The sequence below is a fragment of the Pinus tabuliformis genome, chromosome 6 (assembly GCF_031772625.1).
Source record: "Pinus tabuliformis cultivar Carrire ecotype Pingquan chromosome 6, CPIR1, whole genome shotgun sequence".
NCBI classification, from domain to species: domain Eukaryota; kingdom Viridiplantae; phylum Streptophyta; class Pinopsida; order Pinales; family Pinaceae; genus Pinus; species Pinus tabuliformis.
Window position 1 is genome coordinate 1,231,226,866 of NC_142292.1, and position 19,726 is coordinate 1,231,246,591.

At 36.8% G+C, this 19,726-nt stretch overlaps 1 protein-coding gene across 3 annotated transcripts in view; it reads right to left on the minus strand.

Moving 5' to 3' along the window:
- Positions 1-19,726, minus strand: part of LOC149263140 (MADS-box protein AGL24-like) — a 293,922-nt gene that overhangs the window by 167,934 nt on the left and 106,262 nt on the right. The window contains exon 1 of one of the 3 annotated variants that reach the window (XM_089387221.1): positions 7,283-7,317. The exons of the other annotated variants lie outside the window; for them this stretch is intronic. Coding sequence (XP_089243347.1) covers positions 7,283-7,302 — 20 coding nt within the window. The 5' untranslated portion in view covers positions 7,303-7,317. Of the gene's footprint in view, positions 1-7,282; positions 7,318-19,726 lie in introns of those variants that run through there. 3 annotated transcript variants of the gene reach the window in all.

Consider the following 19,726-nt stretch of genomic DNA (forward strand, 5'->3'; position numbering starts at 1 on the left):
GGTGGTATTAGTGGAAGAGGGTGAAGATGATTTTGACGAAGAAGATGAAGAAGATGGTGGAGGTTTGCCTCCATTCCCATTACCTCCTCCTAAATATCCTTCTCCTTTGGGAGGCTTAGAGCTTTCTCCTTACAATCTGTTGTTCCTCTCTACATAGAGGGCCTCCACCATCTCTGCCATATCAAGGAAAGCATATAGAATTCTCCCCATTAAGATTCAATCGAGGGAATCTTCTGGGCGAGGCGGCTTCGCCAGCTACTGAATAGGGAAAGATAGAATTTTTACTTCACAGGCTTAAAGTTCAACTTTGTTTGAAGGCAAGTGACTCTAAATCTCTTTTCTTTTTTCTGTTTATTCCAACTATTTATTAACCTGATTGGGTAGCAAACATTTTCCCTATAATAAAAAGGAATGGAATTTTCAAGGTCTATATTCATTTCTATTACCTCAGCATTAGTAGTCTAATAGATTACTATCCTCTTCCATCTATTGACCACTTAGAGGATTTGATTACAGGCTATGAAAGAATTATCCTATGGATGGATTTTTTAGCTATTTCTGAAAGTCTTCTTGATGAAAGGAGATTTTGGGATAAGGGCAATTTCCCCTTTCATTTACAAATTTCAACCCTAAGGTCTGTGGGTTATGGCCCACAAACCTATCAAAAGCGCTTCATTTTGAGGCTTTAAGCCTTTAAACTGGAACCACTTAAACTTACCGTAGCCTACAACACTGTCGGGAGTGTTCATTGATGTGCTCTTGCCAATAAAAACTTGGTACAACAAAATTATCGAAATACCTAGGAATGAAGGAAAAATAAAGGATAACCTCGGTACGAACCGTTGGGCCGGATCTCAAAATAATTAATACTCGCATCAATAATTATCGTCGGGTCAATCTCTCAGTCCATTGCCTTTCCGCTCCGCTCTCCATTCTCCGATCTCCGATTGGCCCAATCTCCGATCACCAATCGACGCTCCATTACTATTGGCGTATCGGCTATCGCTTATCGACATTCCTCTGTCCTTTGATCTTTGCCCCTCCAATTTGTGATCGGCGATTAGATCACGACCGTCGAACCTGACTTTTGATCCGACGGTCCATGATCTATCGCATCATCCCAATCGCAATCACTCCATGGCCAATTCTGATAATGCATAAGGGTTTCCAATGGTTTCCGCCGATGCTATAAATTATGATCGCTCATCGCGATTGGATCTAGACTGTTGATCTTCCAGATCCAACAGATCCTGTGCATTATTTCTTCAACCTCCTCTTGGAATTAATCTCCTTCTATTGATGGATTTATGTGTTTTAACACAGATCTGCCACATTCCATTTCATGTACACGACATTCATATATAACAATATTTCGTTGGATCGCCATCAATCCTACAATGATCGATGGTTGATCAACACAGTTATCACACAGGATTTCAAGCCATTAACGCATATATATATGAAATACACACACAGGTTGTCTATTACAGTCATACACAAGCGCATAAATCAACACTGAAACACACTTTCATATTATACACGACATAGTTTCATTTTAAGGCATTTCAGCCTTAGGCACAAGTTCTCCTTCGACTACATTATAATACTCTATCCTTACACAAGTTCTATTTGTTACTCAGTCTCCCTGAACACGCGAGTTCATCATATATATATATATATATATATAAGGAAACATTGGATCGGATCACTGTGAAGGATTCGATCACATCCTTTCCTCAAATCTCTCAACTGTCCCAAATTCTCTCTACATGCATACATATGTGGCAGATTACATTTAATAAAGTCTTCGAGAGACTTTATCCATTCCATCATTTACTCTGTTTTAAATAGATTTATCCCTTGTTCAGCTCTGATGGTCCACGTCCTCTCGTTGCCTGCTTTGGATTCCTCTTTTGATTAAGGGGGTTAGATGCTCCTGCATCAGACTCCCGAGGCACAAAAATTTATGACCTCCTAGTCATATGCTTCTCTTTTTCCTTAGCAATTCTACTCACATCCCTGTGGAATTGCCTTCATGATCTTCTGTGAGCTGCAACCAACCTCTGTAATAATAATATTCCTCTGTTACACGATACCTCACCAAGCTTCCTCCTCTGAGCATTAGTCTTTTGGAATCATTCTGGTTCTCTCCTCTAGAACCAATTGAGCACTCCTAGCTCCAGGTTGCTACAAGTCTTCTCACCTTCGGCTGTCGTTATCTGCACCACAGTAAAGACCATAAACTCTCCATACTTCAACAACTGTACCTCCTTTCCTTCTGCTTGCACTCCTTCTTCCTTCTCGTAGGTAATACTTTCCCTTAACCTTTCCCTACTTAGATACTACTTATGATGCAGGGTTACCCCCGTTTACAAATAACACTGATACGTGGAAGTCACATAACACACATATATTCATTATACAATATTAGAGTACAGACTAAGGTATTTCAGCGTTAGAATGAGTTCTCTCTCGATTACATTTTCCTCACTCGAAAGACCATAAACTCTCCATACTTCAACAACTGTGCCTCCTTTCCTTCTGCTTGCTCTCCTCCTTCCTTCTCGCAAGAAATCCTTTCCCTTGACCTTTCCCTACTCTGATACCAAATGATGCACGGTTACCCCCACTCTGAATACAATTATGCTCTAATACCACTTGATGAAAGGATATTTTGGGGTAAGGCCAATTTCCCCTTTCATTTACAAATTACGATCCTGAGGTTTGTGGGTTATGGCCCACAAACCTATCGGAAGCGCTTCATTTTGAGGCTTTAAGACTTTAAACCGAAACCACTTAAACTTATTGGAGCCTACAACACTATCGGGAGCATTCATTGATGCGCTCTTGCCATAAAAAACTGGGGACAACAAAATTATCGAAATACACAAGAATGAAGGAAAAACAAAGGATAACCCGAACCCTTGGGCCGAATCTAAAAATAATTAATACCTACATCAATAATTATCGTCGGGTCTATCTCTCTGTCCATCGCCTTTTCGCTGTGCTCTCCATTCTTCGATCTTCGATCGTCGATTGGCACTCCATCGCTATCGGTGTATCGGCCATCGCTTATCGGCATTCCTCCGTCCTTTGATCTTTGCCCCTCCGATTTGAGATTAGTGATTAGCTCACAACCGTTGATCCTGACTTTCGATCCGAAGATAAATGATCTATTGCATCATCATAATTGCAATCGCTCCATGGCCAATTTTGATAACGCATAAAGGTTTCCAATGGTTTCTGCCAATGCAATAAAGCGTGATCGCTCATCGCGATTGGATCTAGACCGTTGATCTTCCGGATCCAATGGATCCTGTGCATCGTTTCCTCAACCTCCTCTTGGACTTAATCTCCTTCTATTGATGGATTTCTGTGTTTTAACACGAATCTGCCACATTCCATTTCATACACACAACATTCATATATAACAATATTTCGTTGTATCGCTATCTATCCTACAGTGATCGATGGTAGATCAACACACTTATCACACAGGACTTCAAGCCATTAACGCATATATATATGAAATAAATCAACACTGAAACACACTTTCATATTATACATGCCATAGTTACATTCTAAGGCATTTTAGACTTAGGCACAAGTTCTCCTTCGACTACATTGTAATACTCTATGCTTACACAAGTTCTATTTGTTACTCTGTCTCCCTAAACACGCAGGTTCATCATATATATATATATAGAAGGAAACATTGGATCGGATCACTGTCAAGGATCCGATCACATCCTTTCCTCAAATCTCTCAACTGTCCCTAATTCTCTCTACATGCATACATATGTAGCAGATTACATTTAATAAAGTCTTCGAGAGACTTTATCCATTCCATCATTTACTATTTTTTAAACATATTTGTCCCTTGTTCAGCTCCGATGGTCCACGTCCTCTCGTTCTCCGCTTTGGACTCCTCTTTTGATTAAGGGGGGTCAGATGCTCCTGCATCACTTCTCATCTTCTGTCACGATAGGTTCTCCTTCATGAGACATGGTCTTTGAAGACTCAACTGCAACTACAACAACTTGAGGATGTAATGGTGTAGAAAACTTTGGAAACCTTTCTCTTCTTCCACTTGACCCAATTTCAGAGCTTTCAACTAGCTTTCTTTCACCTCTTTTGAGCTTTAATCTTGCAAGCATGACATAAACTTGCAAACAATTAAATCCTTCTTTCACAAACCAAATCTAGTAAGCAAAAACAAGTGCTTTGATACCAACTTGATCTGAAATGGAGCAGATTAGTAATGCTATGCTAATTCCCCATTCAGAATAAAACCCAAGATGCTTATCATTTTCTTATCAAGTGCTTAAGGATTCAATATTTTTTCTTAATTAACTTATTCCCATGACAGTTTTTTATGTAAATTTTAGAAATAATTTAACATAAAACATATGCTGAACAACAACAAAATAACAACAAAGAACATGAAAATACAACACACAATAAGCACATGATAAAGGATTTCACCCCTCTTGGACTACATCTCCTTGGTCCAGCTTCCGATGGCTTGGGCCTCTCTATTGTGCTCAAAGTACAACAAAAGTGTGTTTGCAATGCTCAAATGCATCTAAAACCTGTCTCAATGTGTTTGGAATACTCAAAAATGGCCATCCCACCCCTTTTTGCATCCAATTTGGATAAGAACTGAAGAAGTTATGACTTCTCCTAGTTCTCCCACTATTTGTTCCACAAATTTCTCCAAAACCGACAAAAAAGCCATTTCTGCTCCAAAAGTTGCTAACTATGAAAGAAATTTGCCGCACGAAAAGCTATATCTTGTCGGCCATATTGCAAATCGCAATCGACAAGTGTTGTGGGTTCTTATGGAATGGCAAAACATTGCGCTTGCGATATTGCGGACCCGCTTGGGATAATTAACTGCAACATAGAAAATCATGCGTCCGGAACCCATCGCTCATCTCAATCGGCGAAGTTTAATAGCCGAAGGTTTTGTTAACACAGGAACACTACGATTGTGGTATTATGGACCTGTTGGGGTATTAAACTATGTCATATAAAATTCCCGCATCCGGTTTCTTATCACCCATCGCAATCAGCAATCGGCTGCGGGCTCTTAACACAGCAAAATGTTACAATGCGATATCACAGATCCGTGGGTAATTAAACTTTAACACAATAAAGTATCTCATCTGGGCAGTCATCGCAATTGAAACTTTATCAGTGGTAACAAATAACAACGGGTTTTTGGGTGCGATATGCGATTATCGGAAATCACAACCCAACTTGCCAGGGGCCGATTCTTTTCATGCATCCTTTGTTTTTCCCCGATATGCGATATGCGAGACCCAGTGGAAATCTACCACTTAGCACTTCTCCATTCGCTGGGACCCTTTCCATGTCATTTAATCCTGCCACATAGACAAGTCAAACTTGAACTTTGACTTGCTCTAACTTCTGCATACAAACTCAGATTTGAGAACCGTTCACACCGTTGGATTTGAAATGACGAGCTCTTCAATATAAAGTTGAGTTTGACAAGACTCTGGCACTTTTATTTTTTAGCATAATTTTGAGTACTTTATCAATGCCACCCTACCTTCATCCCTAAGGCAAGCCACTGATCTCTTTGTGATGCTTATGCCCAACAAGTTTTCAATAGGGTTATTTAGCAGGTTTATAGCACTCTTCATCACCCAACAACGCAACTCGAGTTGCTACCTATTTTACCTCTTCTACAACTTCTAATCTTCATTATCTCTACCTCTTTAGTAGCTTTTCCATGTCAAGACGTTATTTTCCCTCTATGTATTCTACGTGGTTGTGAGTTATTCTCATCCCTCCTCTGAACACATGTATCATGGGTTTAATAATATCTCTTTTTTTCTCCCGACCAACTGCCTTCTTGTCCACGATGTCACAACACTCCCTCGTCATGGAAAACACAACCCATGATCCTTTAATGTTTAGTCTTGTTCATACTTACTAAGGGAGTCAAATGACACTTTCCCTATCCCTTTCCTACCAGTTAATTTATGGCACAGTCTGGTTATTAAACCAGCCAAAAATAATATTTAAAACAACAACTCCCTCAAGTATTCTCATGCTTGAGGCAATGGAATCAGTTCCCTCTCTCATCCTTTTAATTTATAAAAGTATTTACATTGCATACATGAGCATAAGAAATTGGGTTGTTACAAACCCTTCCCCCCTTTGGGGAACACCGTCCTTGGTGTTCGATGACACATATACAATGTAACACACTTGAAAAAGGGACATTGTTTCATGGAGCTTTATAGACTCAACCCTTTACAAAATTTAAAATGTGCCACGTATTTTCTCCGAACAAAAAACAAGATATGATGAACATCGAGTTAGAATTCAACCATCTTGTAAGGTATGATAAGTCATAATTCAATCATTTTTCACGAATCCTCTTTGCAGTTTTTGGATGCTTTAGGCATATCCAAACCAACTTGGATTACTCTTTTTTATTGTTGCTATGTTGAGCCCTTGAGTCCCTCAGCAAACAATTTTCAACTCATTAGTTTTGGTTACACCGTCAATATGCTTCTGACCCCAATCCGTTATGCTCATGACCAAGAAACATAAACTATTTTTTGGACTTATCTTCTATGCTTTTTAGTCCCCCGGGCCATCTTGTTACTCCCTCTCTGTGCAGTCACTCGCCTTCCAAGTTCAGGCATCCCCTTCTATGGTTCTTAGTCCCCCGAGCCATCCATCCCTTAGTAAGGCTTCCTTACATCAGAAGGAGATCAAATCCTCCAAAACTATCATATAGGTCACAACGTTCTTCATGGTCATTAGTGGGAACCATTGAGTACTGGTGTCTCCTAATGGCTTTCTTCCCAAAATATTGACTTTAGCATATTGTTGCCATTCCACCTTATGGTCAACTTCATTCATTCAAATAGGCAATCCCATATCCAGTCCTACATCATGGGCACAAAAATTTCATACGACTCATCATGAGGAAAATGTAATAATTTTTAATAATACCTCATCAACATTTTACTCATGAGGTGAGCTTGGAAGTCTAATTTAATTCCTATCACAACAAAACCAAGTTAGCACATAACCCAAACCATCCTAAATCAGAATGTTGAATTTAGATCATAATCTAAAAGTTCAAAAATCAATGAAATATTGATACTTATCTCTTTTTTCTCTTTGTTGCTTACTACACACACACTAGATCAATTGCTCATCCTAGCAAGCATCCAGTATCCTTTTCGTTTCTCATACACACATTGTATTGGTTGCCATCTCGGAAAGCACCTAATACCTTCTCTTCCCTTTGACCATGTACACACACTGGATGGCTTGTCAGCCTGAAAAGCCCCAAGTACATAAATCAAAGGCTCGTCATAACATCAATAGGCAATGCAAGAGGAAAAATAAGAGGTAACACTGCAAAAGAATAAAATCCATTATCGCAATCATAGAGAAAACCACACACAAAACAAAATGGTCATGTACATATCTACAATCAAAATGATGATAGCCATCGAAACAATAAATCAAAACCACCACTCAGAGGCATTAACATTAAAAAATTCAAAAGTTAAATTTTATCCTCTTGAGTCCAATATTCATGGAACTTCAAACCATCATACACATGCACAATAGGTATACATGTACATATGCATATTCATATACCAAAATCAGTTCAATATTTATTTACAAGGCTCGAAGCAACTTTGAAGTCTAACGTTCCCCAAAGTTCGTAGGGGGTTCTCTCAACACACACATATATATGCATATACATGTCAAGGAGCTTAAGTGAATGCCCCCTCCACCTTCTCAACATCCTGCATTCTTAATGCATGTCATTGTGGCTTGTAGGGGGTAATTTCTTTCTTCTTCTACCTGTGGTGACAATCCTTTTTCAGATGTCCTTTGCTATAAAACCAATAGTTTAGTATCTTCTTCTCCTTTTCAACCTCACGAGGCCTTTTCCTATGAGTACCATTTTTCCTTTTTGAGGATTCAACTTTTTATGTCATCTCTCGCAATTGCTTTTGTAGCACAACATTCCACTCAATGAATTCTCGTTGTTTCCTGGTTAGTTTTCTAAGTTCTACCCTGTAGATCTTCAGCTCATCATCCAATTTTTTCAACTCAACCTCTAGATTTGTGAAGATTCTTTTCCTTTGAAGAGATGTCCCTTTTTCTTGTTCTCGATGTACTTGGTCCATATCCTACGACACCATGCCACGATACATGTTTACTTTTGTTGCTACTGAGTCTCGCTAGGTGCTGCCACACATACTCAGATGTTAGTGTGTTAATAGCTAAAAACAAATATACCAATTGCCTTACCCTGTTGTTCCAAGCACGTTTCCCTGCAACTCCACAAAAGTCTCAATTTATATATTAGTCACATATCTCAAGATCTAGTACATACATGTTTCAACATAACCTTTCAAAAGGCCAAATTTCTATATGGACATGCAAATATCGACTCATTTGTAACCATGCTTGCAGAAGAGTCTAGTTTCTTTATTAAGTCCAACTATAATTAGAAATCATATACTATGCCAAAATCAACATCATTAGTTTCATTCAATCTCTATTCTCAGACCAAAACAATAGTTTAAATTCAACCTTTATACCAAGGCTAATAATGAGGACATATGCAATCTTAAGGAATTAATTAGAAACCATTTAACCTATCAGCATCACTTCATTCTTAATCATGTCTCTACTTGATTAAATTTGAAACTTTTAACCAAAATTATTTACATTTGTTACTATAACCTTCTTTACTGAGACCCCTATTATTAATGACTAAAATCAATCCCTCGCATGGGGAATGAGTGTCAACCTTCATGAGCTTCATTAAATCTCTTCATGGGACCATCACTAGTAATCAAAAGGTAAAATTTTCCACAACCAACCTAAGTAACATGCACATTCAAACTCTTTGTGCGAGGCTAACAAGAAGAAGGCACCTCATGAAATTGACTATCACATATAGCAAAGCATTGGAATCTTCAACCATGTCCTCATTATCTGGGCCACGATCTGCATTTGCTTTGTCCATTATAATAGAAGAATACACATATGCACAAGATATGTGTTTATTGATATGTGTAGTATATCATATTTATACAGGTAGTATCAAACTCAATGGTCATATATATATATATATATATATATATATATATATATATATATATATATATATATACTTATCCAATCGTGCTGCCACACCCGATACCTACACACACAAGCAAACATTGACCAAGGAGAACAAGCATTCATAAGGTGGAATATAACAGCAATAGAGGAAAAAATAAGCCTCTATTGAGGTCCTTAGCCTTGTAAAGCATACATACCATGCGATTTCCACATCCCAACCAACATATCATACATATGCCCATCATCCACTAGACCAAGCAGTGTTATATAGATTATACATTACACAAGGATTTTTCGCCAAATCCCTCAAATTGCTTGAACATAATTGTTTCAAGCATACAAGAATAGATCTCCCAACAAATGGTGATGGTATGCTACAATATATATATACATATATATATATATATATATATGACCTATATATATATAGGTCATATAGATATATATATATATATATATATATATATATATATAGATATATATATACTTATCCAATCGTGCTGCCACACCCGATACCTACACACACAAGCAAACATTGACCAAGGAGAACAAGCATTCATAAGGTGGAATATAACAGCAATAGAGGAAAAAATAAGCCTCTATTGAGGTCCTTAGCCTTGTAAAGCATACATACCATGCGATTTCCACATCCCAACCAACATATCATACATATGCCCATCATCCACTAGACCAAGCAGTGTTATATAGATTATACATTACACAAGGATTTTTCGCCAAATCCCTCAAATTGCTTGAACATAATTGTTTCAAGCATACAAGAATAGATCTCCCAACAAATGGTGATGGTATGCTACAAGTAATCACTACATTATAGGTTGTTATGCAAAATTAAATAAAAGACAACTTCCAAGGCCACAATCACCGATTGTTAACTTCAAGATGTCGAATAGAAAGATCACGCATTGCTAAGTCATTTATCACAATAACACACCGAACATTGTTGCAGTTAGTTTGCAACAAACTTCAAATGCTATGAGTAAGATACCATCATGTTCATGTTCAGTTATTACACTCATAATTGAGATCCTCCTAAGATCCAATGATTCATGCATATTTACCATGAAAGCAATACATCAATTACAGACCAACTTCTAATATCTAAACATTATTTTAGTTAAATTTATAAAATTCATTAGGAGACCCACTTGTGGGAGTTCTACTGTGATCTTCCCATGATAGATCCCATCCAATCCAAGTCATGAACTTGGATACTCCAATACCACTCTATAATAAGTCCTTCCTAATCCTTACCATAACACCAATTAAGACAAAGTGGTTACTACATTGACCCATGATCTAATGTATCGTTATGGAAATGGGGTCTAAAAACTTCAATCTTTTCAACTTACTTATAACCTTAGGGTTACATCGCCAACCACTTGATGAGCCATTAGCTGTCAGAAAAATTCCCATCTCCTGCACTCTGTTACCCAGCCTTCACAATCATGCGCTTATTGTTTTGCTCTAGGGTTGATCCACTGGGATAACCCATCCTTGGGTCTACAGAACTCTAATGGATGGCTTTCCAGGTGTGTGTGTATGCCACCACAACCCAACTCATGTCATCTCACTCCTCTTTAAGGTGATATCTTCTTGATTCCCTCTTGGGAGAGTCTCCCAAGATGAGTTATCCCGTGGTCAACTCCCACTCTGATCCTCGAACCTTCACCAATCACCACATCCTCTGCCACCAACTTCTCCCGGAAGTGGCTTTATGTGGGTCCACCCTTCTCTATGTACCCTTGATTGCAATTGTTTATAGGATTTTCATCACGCCTGTGAAATCTGGTGGTCCCACTCATGCCATGCTAACTCGAGCCTTGTTAACTCTACTCTTCCCTTTGAGTGACTTACTGTGGGCTTCTGAGATGTGATCGCTTCGGGCTTACGTCATCTGGGGCCCTTCCCAGCCATCCATTTCCTCCCATTCAAGCTTGGTCGCTCGTTCATCGGCGTTGCATTTGGTTAATCCTACAATCTTATGAATAGAAATCTAGCATGGAATCCAACCCTTGCTGGACTCGATACATCTCGCCATGACAAAGGAAAAAGGGATTAAATGGCCGAAGGGTTACAAAGGACTTAACCATGGCTGAGCGACAATTGTTCTACAATTGTTTATACTCACACCAGAACTCGACATCGCTTATTAAGACTATGAAGCAGACATTGGTGTTATCCCTTCTAAGCTTATGGCGAATTCATCTCCCAAGTTCTTTAATGGAAAAAGACACAGAATATGAAATAGGGAATTACCCATTTAGCTCTTCAGAGGTATCTGATCTCCCTTCATGATCAAGTAAACATACCAAAACCTATGCTTGTGACTAGTATCACACAAAAGAGTACAAGTCCATAAAGACACATTTTCATCATTCCTATGACTTGGAGGTAATTTCATGCCCATCGAAAAGTATAAAACCAATTCCTACACAAAGGGAATAAGGCTCTATCTACTCTATGCTTTGGAAAGGGTGAATATACCGACCCAAACTAAGGGTCAACATGATGCGAAGACCAAAAAAACATGCATATAAAATGAACAGGATTATTATCAAAAACATGTTCCTGCTCTATGATACAAGCAGGACCTTCCATATATATATATATATATATATATATATATATATATATATATTCACCCTAATAGAGTACAAGTCTATTTGAACACCATGACTATAACTAGCCATTCAAAAAAGGGATTTACCGCATCATTCCAACACAAAGACGACATGTAGAATATAACATCCAACCATTAGAGATTCAACAACAATACATACAAATCATAGATCGGCATGGTGCAAAGTACAGGAATATAGAATGATGTTACTCAAGCTCATGAAATAGTGTCATCCACAACACTGAACAAAAGGTTCACTCTAGCTTGAACTTTTGTTAGCATGGAATTATAAACCCAGAACCAAGGTATACAATACTGAAGACATGGTGGATACCATCATGCAAGGCTATAGTTCAACAAGGATAAAATAGGAAGAATCCTCAATTTCACCACATTGCAGCATAAGCAACGTTAATGCGAGCTTGAAATCCCTATAATCATCATATTACAATAAAGAAAAAATTCCATGCTAAACATTGTTGTAACATAATCAATATCCATTACACGCTACTCCAATGCCTTCAAGCATTAACACAACACTTTACTCACTCCTGTAAATAATAATAGTGCAGACATCCCTCCTGCAGTAATAACGCCATTTCAACCAGGAATGCAAACATATTTTATTGTGAATAACAAGCATAAGAACACTTACCTTAAGCAATATTGAAATGTTCCAACTGAGAGTGGTAGTTTAACTCTCCACCCAGCTGTAGATAAGCTACAACCACTATTACTTGTACCTATCACGCCCGAGACAAATTCTAAAGCTTGAGGTGGGGTTCTTTTAGAGGGAAACCTTCAACAAATGCAGAGTTAAACTACAACACCACCAGGCCACCCTACATTCATCCCCAAGGCAAGCCACTTCTCTCTTTGTAAGACTTATGTTGAGAATGTTTTCAACAAGGTTCTTTAGGTAGTTCATAACACTCTTTAGTGCCCAACAATACAACTCGATTTGCTACCTGGTTTGCCTCTTCTACAGCTTCTAATCGCCACTATCTCTACCTCTTTTGTAGCTCTTGTGTGTCATGACGTTATTTTCTCTGTGTGTTTTGCGTGGGTGTGATCTCTTCTCAATCCCTCTCTGGAACACATGTATCATTTGTTCAATAACCTCTCTTTTTTTCACTTGTCCAAACTGCCTTTTTTCCACAATGTCACAACAGTCCCTTCTCGTGGACCGCACAGCCCATGCTGCTTTAATGTTTTGTCCTATTCTTACTAATAAGGTTTTGAAAGGACACCTATCCCTGCCCCTTTTCCGTCAGTTAATTTATGGCATAGTCAACCCTCTCAACCAACCAGGACTAATATTGAAAACAACAATTCCCTCAAGCAATGGAACCTATGTCCTACTCCCACCCTTTTAATTTATAAAAGTATTTACATTGCATACATGAGAATAAGAAATTGAGTTGTTCTAGTTTTACGCATGGCAATTTTGCCCATGGTTTTGTAGATCTAGTCAAAGAAGCTATAGTTATTCTAATCCAAGTTTAACGGATTCAGTGTTTATGAATGCTTCGACATTTATATGATATATTGTAACATTGAAAGGAATATAATGAAAAATAAATTTGGTTTTCCTGGTTTTAGGTTCCAGGAGAAAAATCTCGATGTGTCCACTTCAATTGGTTCAAGTAAGTTACTGAGTCCATCATCTGTTTTGGTATCAGAGCCCTGTTTTAAATCCTGAGTCTGTAATCTATAGACAGAGTTCTAGAGAAAGCCAGCAGCCTTCGAAAGGCAACTCTGTTGATCATTGGGCTGAGTAGATAAACGCTTTCTTTAGTCAATCTCTGGTTTAGATTATACAATATGGCCAGTCTATTACGCTCATTCTCTTCTATAGATCGGAAAGTCATAACTGAAGTTTCATCAAGGTCTAATGAGTCTGAAGTTGCTGAAAATGAAAATCATGAGATTGTTGAGAATCCTGAAAATTGGACTCCTCCTGCTTTGCATGCTACTGATATTTATAAGCTTCCCATGACCTTTGTTTTAAAGAGAAAGACTTTTCTAAAAGAAGTAGAGATAACTATAAAGATTTCTGGACCCTCTACTCAAATCCTTGCTTTAAACTTATTTTCTGATGATGAAATTAAAAAGTTCCGTCAGTATGCTAAGGATGGAAAATATTTTTATCTTCATTTTGGAGGTATAAGGATAGGACTTGCACCACTATTCCGTCATGGAATAAATACCCCTTGCATTGCTGAACTGTTTGATACCCGTCATCAAAATTATGATCATGCTAGGATTGGTACTATTATGGGAAACCTTGCTACTGGTTGTCAATATGGAACAATTTATCCTGACTATGCCATCAGCCTGAATGATGTACATTTGAAAGATTGTTGGAAATTATTAACTGGGGTTCAAGGGTTAACTATGGCAGAAGAAAGTGAATACCTCTCTGTGATAGGACAAGCTTCATTTCAGCTTACTAATACTGCACATCCAAAACTAAAACAGCCTGTACTTAAAGACTGTGTTACTGTAGGTCTATCTAATGCCCAAGTTGAAGGAGTATTGTATGACCCTACTGAATTACCCGGAAACTGGTATTTCCAATATAAATCCATAGCTGATGAAAAGAAGCCAGAACTAAAAGTAAAACGAGTTGCAATTGATAATGGCCAAGTCAAATTGATTCCTTCAAGGCCAAAAGTACCTCGTCCTATTACCAAGCAGAAAAGATATGTGTTTCCTATTGCTCCAACTGAAGTTCCTTCAAGTAGTCATAATTTGTCTACTATCCAAGAAACCGGTCAAAGTCAGACTGAGCCTGTAATGTCATCCACTACATTGTATATACCAGATTCTAAGCCTTTTTTACCCACTGTAAATAAAATGCATCGCATCAATCGTTTTCCTCCTGTTGAAGAATGGCAATATGCCAATCGCAGATTTGTCAAGGGTGGCAAATGGCCTCCTCGCACAAAGTTCTGTACTACTTCTTCCTCTTCTCGACAACCAATCACTCGTGCAGATTGTGCTCCCTTGATTGAACATAATGCACAGAATACAAATGATCTAGATGAGACATATCAGATCGGCAACTATATAACTACATGGTGTGCACATGCAGAAGAAGTTTTAGATGACTTGGGTTGCCAAAGTGAATTAATTCTGGCAAATCTTAAACTTCTACATGATGAACAGACAGCTGATAGACAACATAGAGAAGAAAGAGAAAGAAGAAGAAGAGAAAAGAAAAAGAAAGAATCGCAGCCTCCAAAGTTTTCTAAAACTATGGAAATTCCACAAAAATGGGAGACTAGTGATTCACAAGAAGAAGTAGCTGAATCTAGCAACAGCCAAATTGGTTTCAAAATAGAGAAGCCCAATTCAACTACAATTCATAGAAATAAAAGTGAATTGGCTACCTTTGAAAATGCTGCTACTCTATTTCCATCATTCATAATGCCCTCCCTGCAAAAAGCTAATAGGTATAAAGAACCAAAATATCCACGAGTTGAAGAGGATTTATTTGCTACTAATTCATCTGGATATGTTCTAGATTTGGATAAATCTAAAAATCCAGCTGAATCGATTCGAATATGGATTGGTGCTTTGTACCAAATGCAAGTTGTGTCTAAATTAGACAATTTCTCAATTTTCTTGCTAGCAGAAAAACGTATGGCAGGAATTGTGTGGGACTGGTGGATGTCTGCTTCTAATGAAGAAAGACAGAATGTTGCAGCGTTGGGATTAGCTACTTTAGAAGTTTTGTTGCTTACTCAATTTGTTCCAGAACCTACAGATGAAAGAAAGCAAATAATTACTGATCTAACAAGAATGGAGTTGAAAGATTTAAAAGATCTAGATCAGTTTGGATCTGAGTACATGGCTAAGGTGTTTAAAGCAAATTTAAATAATGACCCTACTCAGAAGGTTGCTTTCTTATCAAAGTTACCTGGAAATTTAGGAGACATGATTATGAAAGATATTGAAGTTCAAGGAAAAAAGATTGAACAAATCTATTGGATAGATCTCCTATTCCGGTGTCAAGAAAAGGTTAAGTATTTGTGCTGGCAAAAACAGGTTCATAATGTTTCCCCAAATCTGAATGTTTGTCGTTCTGTATTACCCTGGACTCCTTTCAGAAAAAGAAGAACTAAGAAATATGGTAAATACAGACCAAAGAGGGTTGCTAATCCTAGAAGACCATTCAGAAAATTTAGATATGTTAAAAAGAGGAAACAACCAAAACGAGATAATGCTTGCTTCATTTGTAAGCAAGAAGGACATTTTGCTCGCAAATGTCCCAAGAGTTCCTCTAGTAAATTGAAAGCCTGTTTTGAAATTGAAGAATTTGCAGATGATTGGTCAGTGGTTGATTCAAATGATGAAGTATCTGATGTATATATTTTGACTGATGCTTCTCTATCTGACACTGAACCTATGCATGAAGTCAGCCAAAAAATGAATATTTGTTATTCTGGTTTTGAAAGTGAACCAAGTGAATTTGAAGAAGAAGAACATCATTATAGTGATGAGACAGATACAGAAGACTTTACAGAAGAAGAGTCAGATCATTCTTCTATTGAAACTGTTACTATAGCAGACTTAAAGGACTCATTTCCCAGTTTAAATTCCTTGCCTCCACAGCCACCTGTGAGTTCTTTATGTCCTTATCCTAAAACAGTCGCGTCTTCCTCCTCATCACTCCCTGTAAATAATTCTGCTCTAGATGAAGAAAATGCTTTTCTTAAAAAGATGGTCAAATCAAATAATCTTTTGTACATTTGAACCTGGACTTCAACTGGAATGTACAAAAGATTATTTGATTTGACCATCTTTTTAAGAAAAGCATTTTCTTCATCAAGAGCAGAATTATTTACAGGGAGTGAGGACCATGAGGTGTTCTAACCTACATAACAATATAATAATAGAAATGTAATCACACAATATTCATGGCCTAATAAAGGGTTTTATGGTTAACATTGGGCTTATACATGGCTTAACAAGCCCCTCCATTTCAATAAAGTGCTTTCCTTAACACTTGGCTATGCTAGTGACTCTACAAGAATAATTCATCTTCCCATGTCATCTCTTCCACTGGTAAGTTCTTCTATTTGATGATATACTCCACAATTGTTGAGTCACTAGGCTACTTAATCCTTGTTTCAAGGAATGTTTCTACTTATATTACGATTTTACCTTCTTCATTGATCTATAGTACACTTTTGAGTTAAAAATGAATAGCATAGTCATGATCTCTATTAGGTGGAAGACCCATGGGCATTAATCTAAACTCCTTGTGATGATTGTCGATAGCTTTATGTAGATCCCTTGATATAGATATTATTGGTGTTTGAACATTGAGTGAACATAATTGTGCCATTACACGATGATGCCCTTTCTCAATAATTTTTTCGTTCCATTAGACCTTATCACTTTAGAGACTTTACCTTGCATACCTCTAAGCTCAATTTCCTTTCTTTTTGATGCAAATCTTATATAAATATATTTAAAATTAAAGGTCATTATTCCCAATGATTGTAACCATTGGACCCCTAATACAACATCAACACCATCCATTCATATCATAATCATCAGGGTATCCAAAAAATATACCCCCATATTGAGCTTAATATTTTGGCAGTTCCCTCAACAATCTATGTTGTCTCAATCTATAGTCATTGCTTGAAACTTTGGTGCCATATATATGAAATAATTGGGAAGTTTCGTTAATTTTTAATTGATGAATTTATGGGTATTGCTCAAATCAATTACCATTGTTACCTTTTCATTTTAGATATATTCTTCTATCTTGAGGGTTTGTGGAGTATTGATGCCAACCAATGCATGCTAGGATTTTGTTGTAGTCTCTTCTAGCTCTAGATCTTGTAACTATTCCAATTCTTGATATTATTCCTCTTCAAATTCTATGTAGCATAATTTCTTCTTATTGAATTTATGCCCTTTACTTTACTTGTTGTCAAAGTTGAAGCATTGTCCTTTTTCTCCTCTTTCATCCATCTGTTAAGGAGTCAACCTTGTTGGTTTATGGTATAGAGCAAGATCATCACTAGAGTTATTAGTGATTCCTTTTCTATTGGACATTTTCTTTTACTTTCAAATTTCCTTTCCAAACTAAAAGCATGCTCTAGAGGTTGAGGTTCAAAGAGACCCTCATGTTGGATTCTTGACTTTAAAGTTCCCATGAATAAGTCTAAAAAATTATCCTCTGAAATATTCTTTACTCTAAGAGTCAATTTTTGGAATTGATGAATGTGCTCTGTAACTGAATCTTTTTTTCGAACATTTACAACTTGACTAGAGATGTATTTCTCTTAATATCCCCATAATGTGTCATCAATTCCCCTATAAAAATATATAGAGCTGTAATAGAATATTTTTTTTCCTTTCACAAGGCCATTGATACCATACATCTTAATCTTGTTCTAAAAACATGGATGCAATATTTACCTTTTCTAAAGATGCCACTTCATGTTGATCAAAGTATCGCTCCATCTAAAATATCCATGTTACAAGATCATTAATAACAAACTTCCCTATATCAATCTTAAGAATATAATAGTTCATTAGTGTTGACTTGAAGCCCTTATGATGTGGAACTTTGATTGAAAGTTCATGATTATGGTTTTTTGATTCAATATTTGTGCTCTCCAATTGTGATATCATATTCCCCATATAATATTGATTCTAAACACTGTGATCCTCCTTATTTTCATGATTTCCTTATATATTCGCATCCCTTTTATGGAGATCTTTCAAAAGAAATTTTTGAAATTCTTATTTTTCTTCCTTCATGAATGTTTGCATTTATTTCTTATTTCCAATCACCTTCTTTCCTAACTCTTTTTTATTTTCATTCATTTTTTTTATTCCTTCCTTATTTTCATCGTCCATTCTCTTTTAAAATCCACCATTTCAACATACTATCCTCCATTTCATTGAGTTTCTTTTGTAATAGAGATAATTTAAATTCTAGGTCTCCACTTTCTACATGAGTGAAGGATGATCCTTTATTAGATTTCATTGGTGAAGTAGCTTTCTTTGGAGGCGTGTTGGAAAATAATAATAGTACTTATATTTATCACAACTTTTAATCACAAAAAAAGGATCTTCTAATTTGGAGAACATGTAAATGGCTAAATCTTCCATGATATATTTATGAGATTTGAATCTTTCTAGATCTGAAAATTTGGTTTATAACATCATGATATATCTTTTACATAATCCTAGAAGCGTGAACTAAATTTTATGTGCCAAGTGAAAGTTATGGCAATTTTTCCAAAAATTATTTAATTTTAGCCCATTCCCACGAAAAAATTTGTACAGTGTGTCACATGTCCAATATTCAAGTGTAATTTTGAAATTTGTATATGAGGTACCTATTCATTTCTCCTGAAATCTATAAAGATTTCATACTCAAAAATTCGAGCAAAAATACCAAGCTAATATGTTTAAATTTCATTTCAAGGCTATTCACAAAGTCTAACTTCTACATGGTATAATTCTGAATGTATAGCGAAACAAATTCTGAGAATTGGACAAGATGTTCCTTGAGACTTCTCCTTAATAGGGTCGAAGATTATAAAAAACATTATTGTGAAAATCCCAAATTGGCCTGTTTGAATCTAATTTCAAGAGCATTTAGGAACCTAAAATTCCTTAAAGCATATATATAAAATTATAAAAAAACAGGATATGAAATTTGAACTAGATTTTCACCATGATTTCCCCTCAATGTGGTCCAAGTTTTTGGTTATGAGCCATCACAGAAAAGTGTTGAACTAGCATGTTCGAGATGAATTTCAAGAGCATTCTGAAACCTAACTTACTTGGAGCATATGTTTGAAATTTTAGCTAACCAAAATATAAAATTCAAAATAGAAATTTTATCCCAGTCTCGCCTCTCCAATTCAAGTTTCACGATATGAAACTATACAAAAATAAATTATA